The 27,633-nt window shown below is 38.5% G+C and overlaps 1 protein-coding gene across 5 annotated transcripts in view; it reads left to right on the plus strand.

Annotated features, from left to right (window-relative positions):
- Positions 1-27,633, plus strand: part of sez6b (seizure related 6 homolog b) — a 198,004-nt gene that overhangs the window by 168,028 nt on the left and 2,343 nt on the right. For 3 of the 5 annotated variants that reach the window (XM_084419962.1, XM_084419960.1, XM_084419963.1), the window contains exons 8-16: positions 1,838-2,032; positions 3,879-4,017; positions 18,386-18,582; positions 21,053-21,247; positions 22,913-23,104; positions 23,345-23,539; positions 23,716-23,772; positions 23,868-23,976; positions 25,066-25,165. In XM_084419962.1, coding sequence (XP_084276088.1) covers positions 1,838-2,032; positions 3,879-4,017; positions 18,386-18,582; positions 21,053-21,247; positions 22,913-23,104; positions 23,345-23,539; positions 23,716-23,772; positions 23,868-23,976; positions 25,066-25,165 — 1,379 coding nt within the window. Of the gene's footprint in view, positions 1-1,837; positions 2,033-3,878; positions 4,018-18,385; positions 18,583-21,052; positions 21,248-22,912; positions 23,105-23,344; positions 23,540-23,715; positions 23,773-23,867; positions 23,977-25,065; positions 25,179-27,633 lie in introns of all 5 variants that reach the window. The other 2 variants (XR_014628838.1, XM_084419961.1) reach the window with 2 other exon arrangements.

Raw genomic sequence — 27,633 nt, forward strand, 5'->3', positions numbered from 1 at the left:
ATGAAAGTACCCGCGGCCAGCGGGTAAAATGTTTCGAAATGTCGCTTTGCACAGCAAAGCACCCGTTTCAATAAAATTATATATTAAAGTTTATATAGCCTACTTTTACATTTTCGCTGCTGTTCTAAAATGGTTTTCGCCAGCTTAACTCCCAGTGCAGGAGCTGTAGGTTACCACAGAAACGTAAGCAGTTAGTTGATTGCTGTGGTGACTCGTGACACTCGCGAACAGCACTGAAAACGCACTTTTGCCGGTACAACAATTTTTTTTATCGATCGTTTGTTGGGAAAGGGTGAGAGACCTTGCGAGACACATGATTTTTGCCAAAGAGCCAGGTGTGGCTCGTGAGCCATAAGTTCCCAACCACTGGTGTACGCGAATCAATAAATTACGTGACCATTTCACGAACTGCCGTGAGACTGGGCTGGTCTGACAGGGTGGGGGGCGTGGCATCACGATGGTGGCTCTCCATCGTGATGTCGGTCAGCGTATCACGATGGACGATATCGTCCATCGGCACAACCCTAGCGCACGCACCATGCTAGCGCGAGTCTTTTGTGTGTCACCGTCAGGACATTCACAGGCAGCGCTCTTTTTTTTGTCTTGTCGCGCATGAATGGTTTAAAAGCCTTTGCATGAATAAGAGCGGGATCATGTAACACTAGCCAAAGGATGACAAAAATTAACAGATGCTGCGTTAATTGCGTTAACAGCCCTAATTTGTTTATTTCATATAAAATCGCAGCATTTTGCGTCATATAATCACGTAGGCTTGACATCGCGATTGCGATATTATTAATCGTGCAGCACTACTAAATATATAAAACTGAAGCAAAAAAAGTATTTTTGATCACAATTGAATCTAACTGATGAGAAATAACTAATTTATGATTTTTCTTTCCTATGGGGACCTCACTCATGGCAATAACACAAAATGTGCATTGCGCATTAAATTAAATTATGTGCAAAGCTCATTTCCATATAAATCTGACTTTTATGTTGATGCCATCTTATGTAATGATTGTTTCTGTGGATATAAGAGAGCAAGAATCAACTGATGATTAAAATGACTCATTTTTACTTCTTTTAGAGAAGGAGCCAGATGAATACAAAGATGAATAATGCAAATGTGTCTGGGTAAGGGGATTGGTGGAGGGGGAGGGGTACAGTTTGCTGTAATTGGCAGAATGGCCTGTGTTTATTAAACAGAGAGCGAGGCTGAAAGTGGGTAGTCTAATCTAGCGCACGCTTGAATGAGGCTGGACCCGGAGGGATATCAAAGCCAGTGTTTACCCATAGTCTGAACATCCTCATCTTAAGTCTCCTCCTCTTGCTCTAATCTCTATTCTACATTCTCAGGCGAGCACAACAACCAATAACGGTTCAGCCAGGCATGTCAGTTTGTTGTTTCCCTGAGTGAGTTTGTTCATTCACGTTGCACATTTATTCACGTTGTCGGGCCGTCTCTCTTCCTTTTACGCCCGTAAATGGCCTTGCAAGTCTGGCTAAGGTTGATTAACTAACAATATCCTTCCAAGGGCGACCCGAAACCTTGGGTTTGCGTCCAGGAGGATTTTGATTGGTGGGAATGTAAAACGCTGCACATTGCTTTGCCACATTCAACAGACAAATTCTTTTAGACTGCCATCTAAAAATGCTTTTAAATGCAGATTCCGCGTTGCCCTCTGCCTTTCCAATGAAATTATTATGTGAAAGGCTGAGCCGAGCGGACTGGTTGTCTGTGTGTTTTAAGCTCTTCTGAAATCAGATGCTTGGTGATAGTGTTTGGACTGTGATGTGCGTCTTGGAGCAGGTGATTTATGGTGTGTCCTCTCAGCTTTTGCAGCAGGGCACTGCTACGAGCCATTCGTCAAGTACGGCAACTTCACCAGCACTGACAGCACCTACGCTGTGGGCACGGTTGTGGAGTTCACCTGCGACCCCGGCTACACCCTGGAGCAGGGCTCCGTTATCATCGAGTGCATGGATCCCAGCAACCCTCAATGGAATGAGACTGAACCCGCCTGCAGAGGTGTGTGTGGGAATGTTTGCATATGCATATGTACCAGGGTTGGGCCAAATTCAGAAGTGAAGAATTAGCTCCTTTTCAGTTTATGAGAGTGAATTTGAATCTGTCCGTTAGGCCTATACACTTTTAATGCTTTTAAAACATGTTTTAACTTTCAAACAAGGCTTTGTCAAGCTAACACTTTTGTCTTTGTTTTGAGTTCAGTTTTTTGAATTCTACTTCCTTCAAATTCAAATTCTAAACGATGCACAATGTACACTGTGGGTTAAATTCACTGTTCAATAAAAATGTGCATTTTATTCACAAAGCACCTCCAAACTTGTTCATTCAGGCTTTAAATGAACCACACTTTATTTCATTCGTGATGAAATTGAAGTAGCGACAGATCTTTTCATCCACTTTGTGACGTACATCCAAGTGTAACGGATTATCAGAAAATAAAAAATTATATAGGGCGGGGACTTGATTTTAATCGAAATAAAGTTAAAATTTAACCTAATAATATTAATAATACCAGTTGTTGTTATTATTATTATTATTATAATTAACTGGCCATCTGTCCAGGGTGTCCCCCACCTATGGCTAGAGATGCTGGGATAGGCTCCAGAGGATAATGCGGATTGGAGATTGAGAAATGCTGGGAAAGGCTCCAGAGGATAAAGCGGATTGGAGATTGGATAGATGGATTATCATCATTATTATTATTTTAATTATTATTTGAATATTTATTGAGTGATTTCTTATTTTATTTCATGTATTATTCATCAAAAGCTGATCTAATCAATGTAAAGAGCATTATAACTAGCCATTTATCCAAAAGTGTTTACCTAAACTGGATAATTTGCTTCATGAATCTGGTGCTAAAACAACACAGGCAGCATGTAAATAAAGCTGTCAGGCACAAATGATTCTCTCCTCTACGTTCACACATGAGGAGGGTATAGTGTAAGCATTAAATTTATGCATTTCTGTATATATCCTGCATTAGTTAGCTGCTGAAGAGCTCTACAGGCCGCATGTGCAAGTACAGTACAAGCGCCTCACATCCTTTTAGTGCTTTTTCTATGTAATCCACTACATCCTGTGTCACCTGGATGGGTTTCAGACACTCTTAGCCACAGTCACGCACCTAAAGCAGCACTAAAAGCATTAAGCCATGGATGCTAGAACCAGGTGCACAGAGCCGAAGAATGTGAGAGAATGCCTCACTCATAATGCCCAGATTCCACACACACACACACACGGCTATCTTATCTGACCCGTTGCTCAAGTACATTTCTTGAGCCTCACAATAGAGTTTGGATTGAAAGGATTTAATCGTACTGGCTCTAGAAGAGGGTCAAGACAACAGCTTTTCCATTTGAAAATGTGCTTACATCCAGCTAAGCCAGTGTAGTGATGTGAATAGGGGGAAAATGAAAACAGGAAGCAATGAGTCATTTGTTAATCTGGCCAGAATTTTTCATTTAGACCCTAGTCGGATTAATCCAGAGTTTGAGCTCTGTTCGAGAGCTGGGAGAACTTTTGAATATATAGTGATTTTGTATAACATCAGTGTTATTAACTATATTAAAATCATTTTCATTCATTAAAATTAAGATGAAATAAAATACAATTTTAATATTAGATGAAAAGGCGTGTTGCCTAAATTCTATATTTGATATAATACTAAAATAACACTGACAACATTCATTTTATTTTTTTTACTCTGATATTTATTGCATTGTGCAATAAATAAGATTTAATACAGATTAAATAAAGATTTGGGTACTTTTGCATTTTAGGTACTTTTGTGTGTGTTTGCTTTTCTCTCTGACCTGTTTTCTCTCTCTCTTTTGTTGCATTGCAGCTGTTTGCAGTGGAGAGATCACAGATTCAGCTGGGGTGGTGTTATCTCCAAACTGGCCTGAGGCCTATGATAAGGGTCAGGACTGCATCTGGGGGATCCATGTTGAAGAAGACAAGAGGATCATGCTAGACATCCAAGTGTACGTCCAAGTGAATGACATATATGCATATTATACGACAAAAATCATACATGAACACCATACACAGTCCTCACAGTTTTGAGAGAGATATGTATCTGCCAGCCAAGTCTTTAAATTCATTTCCACTATACTTAACATCTTTATCATATAAACTTGGGGAAATTTCTCATAAATTGCGTAACAATTCACTCGTTTTTCTTGATGCATCAATTAAAAATCCTGCCGATGCAAATGCATCGATCTTAAACCATGTATTTTTTAATCTTTAGTTAGATACACATATGTGCATATATGTTGACCCCAATACATTTATATTCTCCCAAAATCTCTGCATTTGGCCTCTCCAGAGTTTTTTCGGTGGACATGGCCCAGTTTTTTAATGTATGATCTCCAGTGTTAAAGTGCCCCTATTATGCTATTTTAAAGGTTCCTATTTTTATTTATTTTTTGTCTCCTACAAGTAGGTTTACATGTTTACTGCATCTTCTTGACATGAACAACACAAACCAGTCTCAGCTACAACTACAGTGTTTGAGGGTGGGTCAGAGTAGACGTCGTTCATGGGCAGTCAGTGAAGACCATAGGCTGGCATTATGCAAATTTGTTGCACTGTTTTGTAGGTATGTATCAGGAAGAGAGAGTTGAATGGCTGACGACTTGTTGCAGCAGTGCAGAATCAATTCTTTCTTTTAGGAGACAATAAATGTATTTGTTGTGCACGTTGATCTTTAAAACTTGTCAGACTTTTTACATTCACAAAGAGCTATATTACACACTGCATAAAGGTTATATATTCGAAAAAGCATAAGGGGGTGCTTTAATTCAACTGATGCTGCATCCTCTGAGATAAGTGTGGATCAAATCCACTGTGGGTTCATCAAGACCTTTCTGCACACTCCCGGCGCACCTATCAGTCTCTAACTCTAGATGCCTACGGACTCAAACATGTTTCACCATGGGGCCGCCTTTCTGCTGGGTTTGTCCTTGATGTGGCTGAGATTGCACCACAGTTACAAATGCTGGTGTTTGCGTCATCTGCTCCCCACTGACCGGTTCGGCTTCATTCTGCTCTAACCGTCCAAATGAAACACCCGTCATATCGCTCTGGGCATTTTGTGAGATTTCTGTTCATCTGCGACGACCTAGAACTCGAAGACCTTGATTGGTTTTTCTGAAGATCTCCCAGAGCATACATCTTTAAAGCACTGACACAACACCACAGATTTTTTCAAAATATACTTTAAACTCTTTCAGAATTAACCCAAAAACTATGAATTTCTCTTCGTTGCATCAGTAATTACTGCGATCAGTGTGGCACGGCGCTTCCTCGGTGGCTTCTACTGTCAGCTAAGTTCTCAAAGACAAGATAGCTGTTGTGTAGCTTTATGTTGAATTTAATTGAGGGGTCATGGGAGAGGTTGAGTTTATCTGTAAATTGCGGTTAACATCACATCAGGTTTACTCGGTTCACGCTCCCTGCTATATTCCGGGCAGTCAAACTGCGCTGGCAGAGAGATCGAAAGATGGCAAGCGAGAGAGAGTTATTTTCTCTGCAGTTCCTTTTGGGGAAAAAGACTCAAACCGCATGAAGATGCAAGCTAGATCAACACGCCCTCTTTGTACAGGGAAAAATACTCAGTATGTTCTGTTTCAAAACCTAGTGAGCTACCTATAGAGACGGCATTTTAAGGCATCATCGATGCGAAAGCTGTGCCAAAAGGTAACTTATTATTTTGCCTCTTAAGACACCTCATTTGAACTAAATTCAAAGGTGGAATCACATGTACAGTTTGCATTTTGCAGAATGCTTTTCAAGAATGCTTTACAACAAGCTAAAAAATTGACCTATGATGGCTGTACTTAATATCGTAAGTAAAAATATTGTCATTCAATTAAATGCCATTACTCCAGTCTCTAGTCACATGATCCTTCAGAAATCATTCATATATGCTGATTTGCTGCTCAAGAAACATTTCTTATCATTATCAATGTTGAAAAGGGTTATTGCTTAATATTTTTGTGGGAACTGCGTTACATTTCCTCGCAATTCTTTGATGAATATTAAAGGAGAAGTTCACTTTTAAAATGAAAATTCTGTCATCATATACTCACCCTCATGTTGTTTCAAACCTGTATGAATTTCTTTCTTCTGCTGAACAGAAAGGAAGATATTTAGAAGATTATCAGTAACCAGACAGTTTTTGGGTCCCAATGACTTCCATAGTATATTTTTTTCCTACTATGGAAGTCATTGGGACCCAAAACTGTCTGGTTACTGATAATCTTCTAAATATCTTCTTTTCTGTTCAGCAGAAGAAAGAAATTCATACAGGTTTGAAACAACATGAGGGTGAGTAAATGATGACAGAATTTTCATTTTAAAAGTGAACTTCTCCTTTAACTCTTAGTCTTTCCCCACCAGAATTTTGTTTTTTGTTTTTTAGAAAGTTGCTAGCCTCCACCAGCGTTTTTGATCATTTTCACAAACATTTTGTGGCCCCCAGAATATTTTGTTGTATGAATATCTGAACATGCAATATATCAAAAGAAAGAACAAAGCCTCTGCTTTAAAACAAAAAACCTGTTTTATTCTAGCTTCATGCATTCTTTTTTATCAACACTTGAATGTGGATAAGTTTCACCAAAAAAAAGCTGAGAAAATCACTTTTCTTTCAAAGACTACAACATGCATAAGTAATGCTTTTATCACTTGTTTCTGCTCCTTTTTTGTCTGTTTTGATTAGGAGATTCTCTACTCTTTCAGAAGTTAGCGTAATAGGGCCTCCTACCGTATAACAGTGAAAACACAGAAAGCCGGAAAATTTGTTTAATGGTGGGGAAAGGGTTGTGCAATTGAACAGCATTTATTTAAAAAAAAAAACTTTTGTAGCATTATAAATGTCTTTACTGTAGTTTTTGAGCAAACTGGATCCCTTCTGATTAAACGTGTTGATGTCTATCAAAAAATATCTGATTGACCCCAAACGTTTTAACATAGTGTATAAAATATAATTAAGTATATTTTTAAAGAGTTGTGCACTGTTAGCAAAGCAACATGCTAACAGTAAGTCAAGTCAAACTATTTGTGCTGCTGATGTGCTTCAAAAGGCATTACTTATCAGGTTCCATATCAGTAATGCCTATGTAGGCAGAAAGCAGCTTCTTTGGTTTTGGAACAGAGTTTAAGGGTCTTCACTGAAAGTGAATGGCAAATAGGAAGTTGAAAAAAAGTGGGCTGGTGATGGGGCATGTTGTGCATAAAGAGGATGCAGAAGTGGGATGCGCATTGCACAGAGGTTAAAGTGTAACTCAACCCCTGGTCTGAGCCTAACTGGCAATATTTGAAAAATGCTGGAAAAGTGGGCAGAGCCCAGTGGAGACAGCGGGGACGAACCGAGGGCGGGGCTGAGCGGGGGGCTTGCACCTGAGACCCGCAGTGGCGATCGGATTGATTGACACATGGGTGTAATTTGCGGGTGGGACATGTCCCCACCACTTTTGAGACATCTCGCGTCACGGATGTAGCAATACAAATCCAGTTAACTCTAGCAGAGCATTCATTTAATTCGTTTGTTAAACAAGAGGCGATATAGCACATACAGTGTTCACTTGTGGCTCGTGCACAGTCTTCACACGCGCTTCGATCCATTTCGGAGAGATTCTCAATTCGTTCCGGTGAAATCACAAAACAAAATGCACACAAACGTGTCCCTGCTTGATATACAACCACTGATAAACTTAATCGGTTTTGTGATTTGCGCTTGGCAAAACTTCTGTCACTGGCCCTTTATAGTACATACGTAGAATAGTCGGATCTATGTATTTATTCACGTGAACATTTTCTGCACTAACAACATATATTAGATCTAATTAAATGACAAATTAAACACAATGTACTCAAGGAGGGCAGCACTCAGACGTTTTTACCATATTGTAGAATTAAAACACTTTATATCCAAATGTCAAAACATTTACTTGAATCAATGAACAGCACTTATAAAGCTCCAGTCTTACAGATCATTAACTAAAAAAAGTTGTTTTAGGGTTTAGTTACCCTTTAATAAGAAACTCAACAGAACAACAATTATTTTATTGGATGGTTTTATGAATGTGAAATCAATTATGTGAGCAGGGAAACAAGTGTTGAGTGTGATTGTGCCGTCAGGTGAGGTGCGGAACATGAGGCCCTGCTGTGTCAGACCCAGATAGATTATTCATGCATTCAATAATTGGCTGCCTTAATTAAGATTCACTCATTTGCATATGGTTCCTTTCGCATTTGTCATGTTTCTCTCTCTCTCTCTCTCTCTCTCTCTCTCTCTCTCTCTCTCTCTCTCTCTCTCTATCTCTCTCTCTCTCTCTCTCACTCACTCTCACTCTCACTCTCTCCCTCTCTCTCTCTCTCTTTTATTGCAAGTGTCCCGACTGCAGTGCTACATTGTGGGACTGTGTAATAAATTACATTCTGGATGTTTTGTTGGAGATGCAGTCAACATAATTAATTTTCCATTTATTTTGTGGTGGAGGTAATGAAGGGAGATGGCAAGTTTTTGTTTTTCCTGCTGGTGAGGATGAGGCCACGTGCTTCTACATGTGGTCCAGATGTCTTCAGACAGTTATACTGGTGTGTAGATATTTGCCCCAATTATAAAATATGTTTTGGTTTGAAACAAGTTCATCATACAATACAACTTAATTTGAGAATCAGTTAATATATTGTATAGTTGTCTGCAATTAACTTGACCTAACTGCAATTAACCAAATGCTATCGGTCAAAAGTTTGGAGTCAGTACGTTTTTTTTTTTTTTATATAAGGATGCATTAAATCGATCAGAAGTGACAGTAAAGACTTAAAATGTTACAAAAAAATATAAGCATCACAACTGTTTTCAACACTGATAATAATAAGAAATTTTGAATAAATAGATTTTAAAATATAAAACAGTACTGTATTTTTGATCAAATAATTGCAGCTTTGGTGAGCATAAGAGACTTCTTTATGAAACATAAAAAAATCTCACCGACCCCAAACCTTTGAACATAGTTTGCAACTTATAATCACACACACACTCACACACACACACACATATAATTATATATATACATATATATATATATATATATATATATATATATATATATGTGGCTTTTTTGTCAGTTTCTGTGGATAAAATGTGTATAATTATATTTGAAAGCCATAATTTAGGCCTAAATGAGAGGGCTTTCAAATATATGAGGGGCTCATAATTAGAATGAACATATAATGTGAACAGCCTATCTTCAGAAAATAAAACAACGCCCCTAATAATGGCCAAATGTAATTTAAATAAAAATGTTCGTGCTTTTTCCCCCTTTAAAGGTGCAGTGTGTAATTTTTAGCGGCATCTAGTGGTGAGGTTTGCGAATTGCAAACAGTCAGTCACTCACGGCCTATCCAGAGCCCGTCTACGGAGAGCCTGTCCACTCCCTATTAAGCCCTATTGTACCGAATTTTGGTTGTAGTACCACCAGAGTTCCACTGGGGGCGCTCGCCATGAGTGCAAAATGAATGGGAGTCAATGGGGCTAGACGGCTAAATTAGTCTCTTTCACCCGATTGCCGTTGAGAAATCTCAGATGTGATTGTAGATTTTGCAAGTTCAACATGGGTTTTAGGTCGAAAGTTGAATGAATGAGTACTTATGTCGTTTTGATTTCTTACAGGTTGAGTTGTTGTTGCCCATAACACGCTAGCATTCTGCTAATGACGTCAGCATTCTGACGTCATTGACATTTTGAAAGACTTTTTTAAAGCAAATAAGTGACTCTAAAAAATCTAACACCCAGCAATGTGTAATTTCTTTGCATCTCCTTTCGAATACAACATTCAAATTACTAGACAAAAAATTATATCCTGAGAAAAGTGGATTTTGAGGGGTATACCGCCATTGACCTCCATTCATTCTGCACTCGTCCTGTGAGCGCCCTCATATGGAATCAGAGTGGAACTGCAACCAGTTCAGAAGCCGGAAGTGTAGTGAGAGTGAAACTTCTCGCCATATTAGACATTCTCTGGCCTATCCCTCCATTTGCAAACTCGAAGGAGAAGCTACGGTGGCCGACGTAGGATCGGAAGATGTCGTCGTCGTCTGAGTCTGAGTCAGCAGAGAGTAGCAAGTCAAGCAATGAGGTTTCTTTATATTATATTTTATATTAAATTGTATTTACTTAATTATTCAGTAAAACCACATGTTGTTGCGATTGTTATTTTTACTTGTTCATCATTGTGTTAGTCCTTTATTCACTGACTTTACCATAGCTTGTTTCCATGCTAGTTAGTATAAGATAAGAGCTATGGAAAAGAGCATCAAAGCAGCTAGGTAAGGGGAAATAGCTAACGTTACGATGTCCGAGGCGTCGTTCAGACAGCATGTTTTTCTCCATGTTTGCAGAGTAAGGGACAACCTGAGTATTCTGCTGCGTCTTTTTCTGCTGCTTCTCATTCAAGTTAGTGACGAAACACGCTCTGTAGCACTGTTTGTTCGCTGTCGGCTATGGTAGAAACATGACGTCACAATATGTCGACCTTCATAGAAGGGGGGTGCCCGCGGTTATGTATGTAGATATAAATGACTCATTCTAAAGTAATAAAAACATAACGGTTCATTAAGTAAGGTCTTTATACACCTCTGAAAACATAGTTATGGATCTTATATTGCATTTCTGTCAATAGATCCTCAGAAATATTACACATTGCACCTTTCATTTTACACTTTATCTTGTGATTTCATAATTCTCTCGACAATCTTAATACCAGGTGTAAACAGTACCATTGATTGAGCAGCAGAGAAACATTGTTGGATTGGTCTAGGTGTGTCTGGAGTCATTATGGTCCATTGCAAAGCCTACGCATCCCCCATCCTTATAATTTCCAAATTACCAAATTTATCAAAGGACATATGGGATATTATCAGCCAGGCACATCAAGTGAGACATATAGCGAGGGAAAATGAGAAAGGAGGGAGTCAGCCACAGCTGTTCAGCCCAGAGAGACTGAGAGACTATAACAAATCTACTTTTCCAGTTTCCCTATTTTACCCAGTTCTATACTTATATTTTTGCATGCAACTTCTAACAAGCGATCATTGGCCCCACACAGGTCCTTATTGCTACAAAGGTGTCCTGCAGAGCCTTTTGGTTGAACTTGAATCATGGGTACTGTAATAGCAGGGCCCGGGCCACTGCTGGAGGCTCATTATGGGGCCATAAGAACATTTTAGCCCAATAATGAATATGCACCCACTCCTCTGTAATCATTCATCAATGTACCGCGCACTCCCAATTACCTGAGAACGTGGGGCGTAATGAAAGCTGATGAATTAATTTAGCAGGGAGGGTTTCTCATGCTGTATGTGCCGGCCGTGAATCGGAGGAAGGGGGGAGAGAGGTGCACAGGTGACAGCTGGAACACCTGCACACAGTCTTTCATAGACCTAGCCGCCCAGCATGGAATGCTGAATATATCAGAGCCAGTCAAATTCCGGGATTCCCATGAGTGCTACAGCCCTCTACTGGAGTTGTAGTGCACAGCTGTGCAAGATCGACACGATTTAGCCAAATAGGATGTACATGCCTTCATGCCTATATGTACTTTGTATATATATATATAAAATAGGGCTGCCCCCAACTAAAGATTAATAGTCATTCATTTAAGAAATTAGTCGATTAATCACACGTTTATATTAATTTAATTGGGCTGATCAAATATACACTGGGTGCATGGAGGAATATAGCCTATTCAGCGCTCAAACGCACAGCGCCGGCAAATATGATTGGCAAATATGATTATAACTGTGTCGGAAAAAAATAACAAGGAGACTTTTTAATTGTTTATTAATAAACTAGTGTTTTCTGAGTCAGTGTCGGCTGCAAAGATGAAGTTGAGGATGCTGACTCTTCATCTCAACAGTATAGTGCGCCTTTAAAGACAATGCACCTTTCATACAGATTACATAATCAGAGAGTATTTGTTTTTTATTCAAATTGGTTCATTTAAAAGTAGACTTTTCAACTTGTCTGTGAGGCAAGTAGCCTATATGCTGATTTTCGGTACATCTTTGAGTTCACGGAGACGAAGACGGCAGAAAGCGCATCCTGTTTGTTATTCTTTATTTTACAAAATGCACAATGTTTTGTTGTTATTGTGAGTTTACACAAATAAAAGTAGACCCTTTCGAATGATTTCGACGTATTACTCTTATATGTATGACCATAAATGACAGAGCATTTTAAGTTGTTTTCGCTGTTATTAGGAAAAAAATGCAAGTGATCGCGCCACCATGTCATGCAGTAAGCTATACTCTAGCTTCCACAGACAAACACTTGGATGTGTGCCTAATAGTAGCGCACATTTAATTATTTAGGTTAACGTTAGAGCGAGCAGCCCTGTAAAGTTGCTACTACTTACATGTTTTAAATGATAAGCCATGTTTGAGGTTGATTAATTATAGGCGACCGTTTGGATTTCCTGCCCGACATACTGTAATTACCAAAAGGACCCACCGTTAACAATCTGTCCCTCACGGACTGCGTGACTTCGTCATTTCCTGTGGAATTTTTGACGAATAAGCCTCTTCTCTATTGATGGCAGCCCTAATATAAAAGATACAATCTTGTCAGTTACTTTGTCAGTTTTTGCTAGACCAATGAGAAAAGTTCCAAACACAGCAGCAAAACAGAGCAAAAATGTTTCGATCTTGAATGTATCATTGTGTTTGAACCAATATGTTGAGTTAATGATTCAGTGACTCACTGATATAGACGGTCACTTTTTTATTTTCTGAATAAATCAACATTTTTGAACAAATCAGTTGAATGAATGATTCAATGACTCGCTTATAAAGGCAGCCACAAAGAGCTGCTGATCACCATGTAGCGCTGTTGTTGTTCTCAAACATATTGATATGTAAAAGTATCAGTCGTATATTAATTGTGCTAATAGTTGCATTTAAAAAATGTAAAAAATGCCGTAAATTATGGCCCATGGGTAAATTCCGGGAATACCTACCATTGGAGAAATTCAAGCTTAAAGTAGGCCTACTTCCTTTCTGTTTTTATCCGTGTGAGCACGGCACCAGCAATGCCAAGTTCATGAGTTTGATTCCCAGGGAAAGCAAGAGCTGATAAAATGGATGTGTACCTTGAATGCAATGCAAGTCACTTTAGATAAAAAATGTAAATGTCTTTTTGTTTCTGGACTCATTTTGACCATCTTACATTCAGCAGCCTTTTCATGTGTTGCATCAGTGTTTGAATCCATTTTTATGTGGTATAGTCCTAATTAACCATGAGCTGTTGATTTATTTATTTATTTATTATTATTATTATTGTTTCTTTCATTTTCCCCTGCATTTTTTGGCATTGGGTTTATAGTTGGCTTGTCTGCAGAGCTCTGTATGGTGGTTGTGTGCACCTCAGAGAGTCACAGCCTTTAGCAGGCTGGTAATAAATCAAGGCTGTCTCATCCCCCAGGCACCGAGCCAGAACCCAGACCAATATTTAACTTTCTAATTAAAGAAAAACTCTCCAAAAACAGAGGAACTAATTTCTCTCCTTTATTTGAGAAAGCATCATCCTCTAAGTCTCTCTGGAAATGTTGACAATCCAAATGAAGTTTTAGTCTCTTATATTTGACTGGCTTTTCCTAAAATCAACATTGTATGGCTATTTATGCAGAAGTAACTCGATCTCATCCACCTTAATCTCTGGAAAGTCCTGTGTTAATTTGCTACCTCAGTCCTGAGTCTATTTTAAACAAATCCCTGTGGACTTAAGGCCAACCCAGGATCGCTTGTGGCTCCATAGTGGGTTTTACTCCATGTACAATGACTCCCACACACTGTAATATATCCAGGTATGTGTGCGTGCGTGTGTGTGTGTGTGTGTGCGTGCGTACCTGCGTGTGTGCATGCGTGTATATATATATATATATATATATATATATACACACACACATATATATGTATATGTATATACACTGTAAAAAATTTGTAACACTCCCAAATCAAAAATTTCAATTGACCGATAACATCTAAATTTTTCAATTGGCCCAAGTGAAAATCTGTACATTTAATTTTAGAATTTACAGAATTTCACTTGGGCCAATTGAAAAATTTAGATGTTATCGGTCAATTGAAATTTTTGATTTGGGAGTGTTACAAATTTTTTACAGTGTATAGGCTAAATAAACTAATAGTCTTATTCAACAAAGATGCATTAAATTGATCAAAAGTGTAGGTTTCCACAAACTTATTAGGCAAACTCTCCCATTTCACCCATCTGGTGACTGTGGAGACCATTTGAGTATAATAATAATAATTAATAATAATTCATTACATTTATATAGCGCTTTTCTCTGCACTCAAAGCGCTTTACATAGAAGGGGCAATCTCCTCAGCCACCACAAATGTGCAGCATCCACTTGGATGATGCGACGGCAGCCATATTGCGCCAGAACGCTCACCACACACCAGCTTACTGGTGGAGAGGAGACAGTGATGAAGCCAATCAGTATATGAGGATGATTAGGAGGCCATGATGGACAGAGGCCAAGGGGCAAATTTGGCCAGGATGCCGGGGTTACACCCCTACTCTTTTTCGAAGGACATCCTGGGATTTTTAATGACCACAGGGAGTCAGGACCTCGGTTTTACGTCTCATCCGAAGGACGGTGCTCTTTTGGCAGTGTAGTGTCCCTGTCACTACACTGGGGCATTAGGACCCACACAGACCACAGGGTGAGCACCCCCTGCTGGCCTCACTAACACCTCTTCCAGCAGCAACCTGGTTTTCTCAGGAGGTCTCCCATCCAGGTACTAACCAGGCTCAGCCCTGCTTAGCTTTAGTGGGCAACCAGTCTTGGGCTACAGGGTGACATGTATAGGTGACTGGTATAGTGAACTCATTGTCACCATCAAGAAACCAGTGTGAGATGATTTGAGCTTTGTGACATGACACGTTATCCTGCTGGAAGTAGACATCACAAGATGGTACACTGTGGTCATAAAGGGATAAACATGGTCAGCAACAATACTCAGGTAGGCTGTGGCATTTAAACACTGCTCAATTGGGACTAAGAGGCCCAAAGTGTGCCAAGAAAAAAATCCCTCACACCATTACACAACCACCACCAGCCTGAAGCATTGATACAATTCAAGATGGAACAATGCTTTCATGTTGTTTACGCCAAATTCTGACCCTACCATCTGAATGTTGCAGCAGAAATCGAGACTCATCAGACCAGGCAACGTTTTTCCAATTTTCTCTCATCCCATTTTTCTGAGTCAGTGTGAATTGTAGCCTCAATTTCCTGTTCTTAGCTGACAGGAGTGGCACTGGTGTGTCTTCTGCTGCTATAGCTCATCTGCTTCAAGATTTGACGTGTTGTGTGTTCAGAGATGCTCTTTTGCAGACCTCGGTTGTAACGAGTGCTTATTTGAGATACTTTTGCCTTTCTATCAGCTCAAACAAGTCTGGCCATTCTCCTCTGACCTCTGGCATCAACAAGGAAGTTTCTCCCACAGAACTGCCTCTCACTGAATCTTTTTCCGACCATTCTCTGTAAACCCTAGAGATGGTTGTGTGTGAAAATCCCAGTAGATCAGTAGTTTCGGAAATACTCTCACCAGCCCGTATGGCACCACTACACCATGTTCAAAGCTTTCCTCCCCATTCTTGCTCAGTTTGAACTTCAGCAGATCATCCTGACCATCTACATGCCTACATTTTGCTGCCATTTGATTGGCTGATTAGATATTTGTTAATGAGCAGTTGTACCTATGTGGCCGGTGAGTGTGTATATATAGTATTATTTTGATTATTGTTTTTCCATTTTTTAAAACCATTTGAATTAGTAACCCTGTTGCATACCTGTTTAACTTTTTTATTTAGTTCATCCTGCATTTTTACTTTAAATAACTGTAGGTTTCAAAGACATGCAGGGGTTTGCTGTGCCCTGGGAGCAAAGCTGTTATTGGTATGTCGAGCACAGGCCCATCGTGCCCAACCCTCGACACAGGGGATTTGATTGGAAATGGTGTTATTCCACCAGGGCAATCATTCAGGTATATGATTCTTCACTAAACAGACATGGGGCAGAGGAGGAAAGACAGGCTTCTGGATGCCGCTGAAGAATTTGTTCACTCTGACGCATACAAACAGTTGTGGCCCGTAAATTACAGATAGGTTCGGTTTTGCTTGACATATGATGGATCATTATGTATTAGTTTTTCAAAGAAACACCAGATGCAAAATCCTTCTACAAAATACTCCCATTAATCTCTCAACAAACAAAAAAAACCCAGAATTAAATGCATCTTCACGGCTTTCACCAGCAGAAATGGATTTCAACCATCTCTGAGATGCAGAGAATGTCTTTATTGACATTTCTTTCTTTTTTTTAAAGGCAGTATTTGTCACTTCCTTTTCATTGTGCTGAGCAGAGGACGATGTGTCTGCGAGCCCCATATGAGAATTTAATGCATTCTGATGGCGGCTGTGTTGTCGGCCAAGTCAAGCTGAGCCTGTTTTTGTGATTAAACAAAATGAAATTACTGCCAGCAAATGGAAAGCATGATTGATTTTCTCGGCAGATACGGTGTGCGGCTACGCAAAGGCTTGTTTAACTTCATCACAACAAATCCAATAAGGGCTGACACAGTTTCACTCTCTACGGTCCTCAGAGCGGGTCAGGGACTCTTCTGGCTTAAATGTGTCTCCCAGTGGAAATAGATACAGAGATTTTCCCGCATTCAGTTTTAGAGGGCTGTTGACAGTTGAATAATATACATCTGTATGTAACAGTAAGTGCATGAGTGTGTGTACGTGTGTAAGCCATAATTTAAACATCCTGTCTTCATTTTGCTTGAATGTTACCATTCTGCCTCGTGCAGCACCAGAACGGAGATGATTAATTATTCCCCTCTTCTCAGTAATGACTTCCATTACTGCCCACTTGTGATTAATTAGTGACAAGATAGAGTGTGTATGCCACCTCCCTGCCCAACTGAATCACACCCCCTCCACCACTGACTGGCCAGACTGTCTAGTTCTGGTGGACATCGCCCACAGTTACAGATCACTCACGTTCACATAAATACTGTATGCTGTAATATACCTCAATATGTTTTTTTTAGTATAGGCCAATTATTTGTGCAGCAGTGAATCAGATGTCAAGGTAATGTTTTTCATTGACATTTTTTTAGTAGACTGGGATTTTTGTCACCTTTGTGTAAGGTTTTCAGGCATAACAAAGTGTTCTGAAGGTCATATATTCTCAGGCATTCAGCAACAGGCTTGGATTCCCCTCTGGTTTTATATTTGATATAATCCAAAACTGAAGTATGGACGGAAATGTGCTATGGAAAATTCCTACCAGTAATTCTACTGAATATAATATACACTACAATTCAAAAGTTTGGGTTCAGTAAGATTTTATTTTTAAAGAAATTATACAAGGATGTGTTAAACTGTTTTCAACATTGATAATAATTAGTAGGTGTGTAACAGTATGCATATTTGTATGTGGTAAATATGTGTACATATTTAATGTCATAAATATTATATGTTTCTGTCCTGTGTTTACAGTTGTAAAAATGGATTGATTTGCATTACTATATCTATTTTCTTGGAATGTAAACAAAAAAAATTTACATTTCTTTTACTCTTTTTGTTTTTCTCTTCTTACCGTAATTTAATTTCCATAAATTAATTTAATGTCAAGCACATGGGTGTTTATAAGTTAAACCATAGTAAATTCATAAATAGCTATTTAAAATGGTAATAAGAATTTTTAAATGTCTCTAAAATGTTCAAACAAAACCTATGTCTTTGAATTAGACTTTTAAATTCTAATTGTAAAATCTATAATAGTTCCACTACAAAATTCAAAGCATGTCCGTGATTGAGCTTCTCTTGAGTTTGCCACAGGGAAGCTGCCAAATGTTCTCTCTCTGGCTCCTGAAAATCAGGAAACTGATTTTCCAGCTATTTCTAAACATGAGATAGGAGGAGTTGTTTCCCCCTCTGTTGGATCATTTGCTCTTTATAGTCTGAGTGAAATGAATGTGGTTTGTGATTGCATGACTATCGAAACTGTGGCCAAAAAAATGCTTAACAAAAGCAGTGGGTAAACATTAAACAGCAGAAAAGATTTCATATGCAGCAATGACAAGAGAAAAGTGCTGAGGCTGGACAATAAGGACTAGTGGAAGAGAGGTGAGAAGGAGGTCAGGAATCTATCAGGGCCCCTGGTATTGCTTTGAGGTGAGACCTGAACATCTGAGATAGAGGATTAGTCTGTGACTGACCCGTTGTGTGTTATCTGTTCACAGTCTCCACATGGGAAAGAACGACCTGCTGACTTTCTACGACGGAGATGACCTGACTGCAAAGATATTGGGCCAGTACGGCGGTTCCCGTCCTCGCTTCAAACTCTACACCTCCATGGCTGATGTGACCATCCAGTTCCAGTCGGACCCTGCTACCAACATCTACGGCTACAACAACGGCTTTGTGGTGCACTTTTTTGGTAATGGCTTGTTTAACCCTTTCTATGGCACTTTCTCAGCTTCAAACATGTACAGTACATATTCAAAAGTTTGGTGTCAGTAAGATTTCAGCAAGGACACATTAAATTGATCAGAAGTGACAGTATAAATAGTTTTGTTGTAACAAAAGTTTTCTATTTCAAATAAATGCTGTTCTTTTGAACTTTCTGGGGGAAAAAAGCAGTTGTCAATATTGATAAGCATCATGTGACACTGAATACTGGAGTGATGGCTGCTAAAAATTCAGCTTTGTCATCACAGGAATAAATTACATTTTAAAATATATTCAAATGAAAATGGTTATTATAAATTGTAATAATATTTCACAATTTTACAGTTTTTACTGTATTTTTATCCAATAAATTCAGCCTTGGTAAGCAGAAGAGACTTTTTTTAGAAACATTAAAAACTCTTACAAACCCCAGACTTTTGAATGGTAGTGTATGTCAGTCTCATTAATATCAAATGTAGTCGGATGAAGCTCGTTAGTTATCTGCTTATTCGATTTATTTGAGATGCCGCAGGGATTGCCAATCTCAGTTTGATGGAAAGGTGGTGAGGAGACGAAAGAGGGAGAGAGAGGTTATAGAGCAAGAGCCACAGCTGGTTTAGTCCTCACCTTTCCTGGGGATAAAGTGAAGGTCATTCTATCAGTTTCTCTCGGTGGCCGACTACTGCGCGACATCAGATAACATATAATAAGTTCTATTCTGAGGATAGAGGAATGCAGATGATTCTTCGAGTGGACTGAAATGGACTGTTTTTCCATTTCCTTCATGCAACACATAGGGAAGATTCCTCCAGCAGCTCCTGCAGGAGCAGAGGATTTGGCCTTGCAGAGGCGCTAACAATTACAGTGCGTGTTTGTACTCATTAGCCGCATTTGCCGGGTGCCGTGCCCTCCACAGTTTTGCCACTCTAAGAATGGACATCAGCAAAACGCCTGCCAGCTGTCTTGTGCTGATGCTCTATTCATATTTTAATCACAGCCAAGCTGATTCCTAGCATTTGATTTATCAGTCATTAGGCACAACACCTGTGGTTTGTTCAGGGACATGGTGAGAAACAAAGAAATTGTTTGCAAGGATTATTGAACATTCTGTTTCTCCCTCTCTCCCTCTTGCTCCGCGAATCAAACTAATTGAGTCTCACTTCATAGGAAAGAAAAGTCACGAATGAGAATGTCTCAGTTGTTGCTTAGAGAAAGGTGTGAGATTAAATGGAAAGAAATGGAGACCTTTAATGAAAAGGATAGTTCACTCATAAATAAAAATCCTATAATTTTTTCACCCTCATGTTGTTCCAAACCTGAATTGCTTTATTCTGTGAAACTCAAATGAAGATTTTTCAAAACTGTTTTTGTCCATATAATGAAAGTAAATCGGTACCAAAAACAACATTGGTCTCCATTCATGTTCGTTGTATAAATACATTAAAAAAGTTCTTCTTTTATGTTCCATGAAAGAGAAAAGTTTGGAATGACATAATGGTGACTGAAGGATGACAGAGTATTCATTTTTGGGTGAGCGATCCCTTAAAGATTAAATTACATCTCACAGATGTCGCAGTCTTCTCTCTTAGAAAGCAGTCAGATTAGATGGAAAGTAGATTAAATGGATTTATATTAAATGCAGTCAGATTAAATGGAGAGTCTTTCCTTTGGGATGAGACGTTAAACCGAGGTCCTGACTCTCTGTGGTTATTAAAAATCCCGGGATGTCCTTTGAAAACTAACCCCGACATCCTGGCCAAATTTGCCAATTAGCCTCTGTCCAACATCATGTCCTCCTAATCATCCCCATATATGTATATATACTGATTGGCTTCATCACTCTCTCCTCTCCACCAATAAGCTGGTGTGTGATGGGCGTTCTGGTGCAATATGGCTGCCGTCGCATCATCCATCATCCATTAATCAACAAATTATTCATTAAGAAATTTGCTCAGTTGCATTTGGTTTGGGAGAATTTGATGAGAAATGTTTGAGATTACATGATAATGTAATCATTGCAAACATTGGCATGTTAGCAAATCTAAGAGCATTTATGATACCACTTCAGAAATTTTCAAAAATCTTCCAAACATGAAAATTCTGTCATCATTCATTTATTTTGGTGAGTCAAGGAATTGACTCTCTTGTCATTCTAAATCTGACTTTCTTTCTTCTGTGGAATTCAAGAATTTGTGTTTGTTCAATATTCTGAACAATGAAAGCATTTTGGTGACCATTGACTTCCATAGTATGGACAAAAAAAAACATTAAGACATTTCTTCAAAAGTCTTCTTCAAATATTTCTCATAAGATTCTCCCAAAACAAGTAATCTGTGTTATGCAAACATTCACTTTATAGCTCTATACTCTCACAGTATGTTAGCAATTATCTCATATGATTGTAGGAGAAATATCTGAGGAAAAGTTGATGCATCAAATGATTTTTTTTCTTTTTGCAGAGGTTCCCCGTAATGACACCTGTCCAGAGCTTCCAGAGATCTCTAACGGCTGGAAGAGCACATCTCACCCTGACCTGGTGCATGGCACGGTGGTGACCTATCAGTGTTACCCGGGCTTCGAGGTGGTGGGCACCGAAATGCTCATGTGTCAATGGGACCTGACCTGGAGTGGAGACTTGCCCAGCTGTGAAAGAGGTGAAAACACATACACACACATTCATGATGATAACCACTCTCTCTAAAATCCATTTTCACCCCATTTCCAAACCAGCACGCACTGCCTATTGATCAAGAGCAATGCTGTGCTCTAAAACTAGATGAGCTTTTGAATTCCATTTGAGGGGGGAATTTCACAAGTGCCTGTTCGCCTCTGCAACTCGTCCCCATTCAAGGACTGGTGAGGAGTGAAGGAGGGCTTTGTGGGTAATCACTCACTTTTCTTTCAAAGGCGACTTAACGGATGAAGCAGGCGCCATTTCACTTCGCAGTATTGGTGCATCTTCCTCTATGTGCTCAAGCCTTACGATACCTTTGTGAAGATGATTTCTGTGATTTCATTCTACACCCCCTTGTGAGACCGCATCGAGTGTTTCAACAAATTTCAGAGCAGGGTAGCTCTGTTGTAACCATGGTCGCTCCAGTGATTGAAATTAAATCTTGTCGCATGGCTATTGTGTAGCTTGGACTGTGTGTGTGTGTGTGTGAGTGTGTAATACTGCAGGCTGCCAAGACGTCCGCAGACATTCGTCACTTGAAGTATCCCCAGACAGGACACACGTATGACCCTGGGGCCGCTGTCCCTCACAAAAACAGCAGGCCAATAGCAGCGGGGACCGTTATCCGGTTCAAAGCTTCTCACCTGCCACGCAAACATCATTAATTTTACTCGCCTCTCCCGTCCCCTCTTCCTGCCCCTCTACTGCAGGGGAGAGAATTGGGTTTGCAGCTGGGCAGGCTGGAGCGAAGTCATCTTTTTATTATAGAGCACTGTGTGTCCGTACACTGCCCTGAGATCAAAGTCACATGCTCTTCTTGCCTCACACTGTCTGGGTGAGATGAGCGGTGGCCCCTGGCACTCTGATTGGATGTGGAACCACATGTATGACTGAGACGTGAAGAACAAAGAAATCAGAAAACATACTGATACTATGTGCTTTGAGTGCACCATATATAACTTTGGATAAAAGTGTCTGCTAAATGCATAAATGTAATGTAAAAAAAAAGGAGCTGGAAACTGCAAGAATAACTAAATAAAATTAATAATTTCTTTCTTATAATTCAAAAGCATTGTTTGCTCAACTCATTTTTGAATTTAAGTCATTGGTGCCATCCTCAGGTGAAAGTGAGAACTACAATACAAATCAACTAATTTGTTGACTAACTTTGAATGGCTAACATACTGAAAGGGACCCTCTGTTACACTGCTAATATTGCATGTTTATAGTGCCATGTTAATGTATTTACATGTTGTATTATGAAGCTTACATTGCAAAGCCATTAAAATAGTAATTGTTCATGTAGACTACTGTTCAAATGTTTAGGGTCAGTACAATTATTACAGTCATTATTTTTATTCAGAAAATATGCATTAAATCAATCAAAAGTGACAGTAAAGAATTTTCAGAAAAGAAGAAAAAAAAAACAAATAAATGCTGTTCCTCTGAATCACAGGAATAAATTACATTTTGAAATATATTAAAATACAAAACAGTTATTTTAAATTGTAAAAGTATTTTTTACTGTAAATAAATGCAGCCTTGGTGAGCATAAGATACTTAGGGCTTTACTACATCAAATGCACAGTAGAGACTTGTTCAACTGAGATTAATTTAATATTGTTTCAACTCTTTTCTTTACCAGTCCTGTCATGCCCAGACCCAGGCACAGTGGAGCACAGTCGCAGGGTGATGTCAGGCCCGCGTCTCATCGTGGGCTCGACTGTCCAGTACATCTGTAACAAAGGCTACTCACTGTCAGGAAACAGCCTCCTCTCCTGCTACCATCGTGACTCCACCGGCCCCAAATGGAGCGAGAAACTGCCCAAATGCGTTCGTGAGTACCTGATTTCATTCGCAAATAATCCTATATATACACCTATAGATGCACACACAATAGTGGTTGTTAACTGTATAATAATTACAATTTAATCAGCTTGCAGTGAAGTCTTTACAGTTTACAGAATAAACTCCAAAACCATTGAAGAAGAGCCTTTCTTTTTTTACAGAAGTAGTAGTATAGAACTAACTTATCCACATTTGTGAACGTGTGTGTACGTGTATTTGTGTCATATAGCTGAATCGTATGAGCCGTGTAGGAACCCCGGCACTCCCGCCTATACCATTCAGAGCTCCGAGAAGCGTGCGTATCAGGCTGGAGAAACTCTGCGCTTCTCCTGCATGAGTGGGTTCGAGCTCCAGGGTGAGCCTGTTCTCCGATGTGTCCCCGGGCACCCTTCCAAATGGAGTCATCCACCCCCGCTGTGCAAAGGTAGTCCGTGTGTTTTGCAGTGTTCGTGGTGTGTGATCTGCATACTATAATATTCAAGGTCTCTATCCTGTCTGCAGTGGATGTTTATTTATTGATATGTTGTTTCTCTTCAGGGAAGGGAGTGTTTGTTTTGAATAATTGGTATGACATGCAACATTTTCTCGTTTTGTTAAAAGCTCTCACTTTTCTCCCAGCGGTAACACAGGAGTACATCGATGAACGTAGGCTGGATGGTAAGAACTTTTGCATCTTAGAAATGCACATGTATGTGTAATCACAGGTATCCATCTCGACTTATTTTATGTATTTGCTATACTTTGTCTACTAGTGGCCAGTGCAGATTTCAGTATGGAAGGAGCCAGTGTGGCTGTTTCCATTTTCATACCAGTGGCTGTAATCATAATTATCATCTTGTCGATATATTTCTACTTTTCAAGGTAAGTGGTCCCAAAAACTTTTTGTACACTTATTCTACACTTAAACATGTATACATTACCGTTCAAAAGTTGGGTTCAGGACAGTTCAATCGATCAAAAGTGACAGTAAAAATGTTTATAATATTTGATTTTATTTTTGATTTTATTTTTTTAAATAGTTATTTTCAAATAAATGCAGCCTTGGTGAGCATAAGAAACTTCTTTCTTAAAACATTTAAAAAATCATATAATTAAAAATAAAACCCGAGCTGCATGATTCTGGATAAATTGAGAATCACAATTTATTTATTTCAAACTGAGATCACGATTCTCCCACAATTCTGAACAAACAACTAGACAAAACCTAATTTACAGGTTCTGACAAAATGTTAATTGCTGCAGTCTATTTAAAATGTTAAATTAATATGAATTATTCACGAATTTCAAAATTAAATCACGAATGATTAAATGACTCACGCACAAATACTTGAATCATACAATGAATCAACATTTTTGAACGAATCTCTTGAATGAATAATTCAATGACAAACACATTTTTTCAAGTCACTTGTTGCCACCTACTGGTGTAACAATGTAACTGATACAATATTTACTTTAATCATTACTTTCAAAAGGTGATTTACTCTATTTTGAGCGCTACTGTAGATATCAGTGTTTCTATCCGAATTATAAACTTTTATCCCAGTACTTCTGTGACCCTTTTAATTATTGTAATAGAAATAATAATACTGTGTGGTTGAAAAGACTGTTTGTGAAGCTGTTCCACACATGACAACTGCTTTCTCTGGCTCAGCGACAGCGGCAACGCAGATCTGAATGTTTCACTACGATCGTACTTCTCAAATGTTTAATAGATACAGGCGAATCATTGTCATTTAGGAATAAGATCGTGATGGTGTTTGAATCGAGATCATGATCTTTTAACGATTAATCATGCAGCTCCACCACATGGTTTGACATTTTGTTATGTAATAATGCAATGAAATTTGTACAATGTTTGTGATAATGATAGTTTAGTTCAAATCTCTCTTCTCTGGTTCAGGCCAGTGCAAGGCATATGAATTGTTGATGTTTGTTTGTTTGTTTCAGGGTGCAGGGGAAGTCTCTACGGCTGTCCATGTCCACATCACCACAATATGATCACATCAGAGGAGAGTCAGCTTTTGAAAACCCCATTTACGAAACTGCAGTAAGTAAAGCATGTGCTCACCATAAGGCTACATTCATCGGCAACCTCCTCATCACTTGTAATTGAAGCGTATTACCCATCGCATCCATTCTTAGTGATATATCAATGTAGACTGTGAGGTACTCATCTGTTCAGTCTTACAGGTGCACATCTGCACTTTGAACACCATCTGCGTTGCCATATTGTGGGTTCATTTCTGTAATCTAATTAGCTGTAAAGTGACATTCTGGAGTTGAAATGAAGTGGCGCACAAAGCCACGCCCTCATCATCTCATCATTAACGATCACACAGATTTACAAAATTATCAGTGGAGCAGAACACCAAAGAGGATGTGACACATTTAACCTCATTATTGCAGTATATTGGCATATCACAGCCACCTCTGCTTCGCCTACTCTCATTGTTCAATATTCACATTCGGCTCAAAAAGATAGTTCACCTACAAATTAAAATTCTGTCATCATTTACTCCCTTTCATGTCGCTCCAAAACCTTCTTTCTTCTGTGGAGCACAAAAGGGAGAAATTTTGCACAATGCCACAAGTGGATGGGGACAGATTGTTGTGCTCCAAAAGTGATCGTAAAAGTATCAAATGGTCATCATAAAACTAGTCCACATGACTGTAATTAATAGCTTTAAGTGACAAACAAGCCAAAATGTATTTTGTTAGTCAGTGAAAAGTCTTATTTGTGTTCATGTATACTACCGTTCAAAAGTTTGGGGTTAGTACGTTTTTTTTTAAAGAAATTAATACTTTTATTCAGCAAGAATACGTTAAATTTACCAAATGTGACAGCAAAGTGCCATTTGTTACAAAATATTTTTATTTCTAATCAGTTATGTTTAGTTGGTTTAGTAAAGACTCTCTATTCTATGGAAGCTTGTTTCCGCCACAAAATAAAACATTTTAAAAGATAATTGCGACTTTTTATCTCACAATTGCGAGTTTACATCTCGCAATTCTGACTTTATTTCTCAGAATTGCAAGATATAAAGTCAGAATTGCGTGTTATAAAGTCAGAATTCTGACTTTTTTTCTCGCAATTGCGACTATATCACGCAATTCTGACTTTATAACATGCAATTGCGAGTTTATATCTCGCAATTCTGACATCTTTTCTCAGAATTGTGAGATATAAAGTCCAATTCTAACGGAAAAAACTATTCCGTTTTTTACCTCGGAATAGTTTATATCTCACAATTCTGACTTTATAACACGCAATTGTGACTTTATATAGTGCAATTCTGACTTTATATCTCCCAATTGCGACTTTATTTCTCAGAATTGCGACTTTATATCTCGCAATTGTGACTTTATTTCCCAGAATTGCGACTTTATAACACGCAATTCTGACTTTATATCTCGCAATTGTGACTTTATTTCCCAGAATTGCGACTTTATAACACGCAATTCTGACTTTATATCTCGCAATTGTGACTTTATTTCCCAGAATTGCGACTTTATAACACGCAATTGTGACTTTATATCTCGCAATTGCGACTTTATTTATCAGAATTGCGACTTTATTTCTCACAATTCTGACTTCATATCTCGCAATTGTGAGAAAAAAAGTCAGAATTGTGAGATAAAAAGTCGCAATTATTATTATTGATTTATTATTCATTGGCGGAAACAAGCTTCCATACTATTCACCAAAGAATCCTAAAAAAAATTAAAAAAAATAAAAACTATCACAGTTTCCACAAAAATATAAAGCAGCACAACTGTTTTTCAACATTGATAATAATATGAAATATTTCTTGAGCAGAAAATCAGCATATTAGAATGATTTCTGTCAAATCATTTGACAATGAAGACTGGAATAATTCAGCTTTGCCATCACAGGAATATTTTTTTTTAACTGTTAAAAAAAATTAAATAGTTATTTAAAATTATAATAATATTTTACAATATTACTGTTTTACTGTACTTTTGATCAAATAAATGCAGCCTTGGTGAACAAGAGATTTTTAAACCATAGTATATGTGTGTTTATTTATGCTCAGTTCTGAAGTATATCTTTTGCTATTGAAATGACTCCTAGTGTGTGTGTGATCTTTATAAAAAGTACTTAAAAAAATGATATTCAGTCATCAAATTACTGGAAAAATCTGGTAATTTCAGGAAGGGTGCCTTTTCAAGCAGCTTTGATTTATAGCTCTGTCACGATGTGTGAGACGTTTTGAGACATTTTAAAATCATTGTAAAATATGATCAACCCCAAACTTTTGAACCGTATATACAAACATGGTACTTGTATGTTGCACCAGGTTTCGCAATAATGATGCCAGATCTGATTGTTGTTTTTTGCGTGTTGCACCACTTTTAGTTATGTGAAAATCAACAACCAGTGAGATTTGGCCGTTTGAATATGCTGAAGTCCATACAAGTATGGAAAAAAAAGCTTCTGGGAAAGGGAAAAAAGAAAGTCACACAGGTTTAGAATGACATGAAAGTGAGTAAATG

Source organism: Rutilus rutilus (genome assembly GCF_951802725.1).
Source record: "Rutilus rutilus genome assembly, chromosome: 9".
Classification (NCBI taxonomy): Eukaryota; Metazoa; Chordata; class Actinopteri; order Cypriniformes; family Leuciscidae; genus Rutilus; species Rutilus rutilus.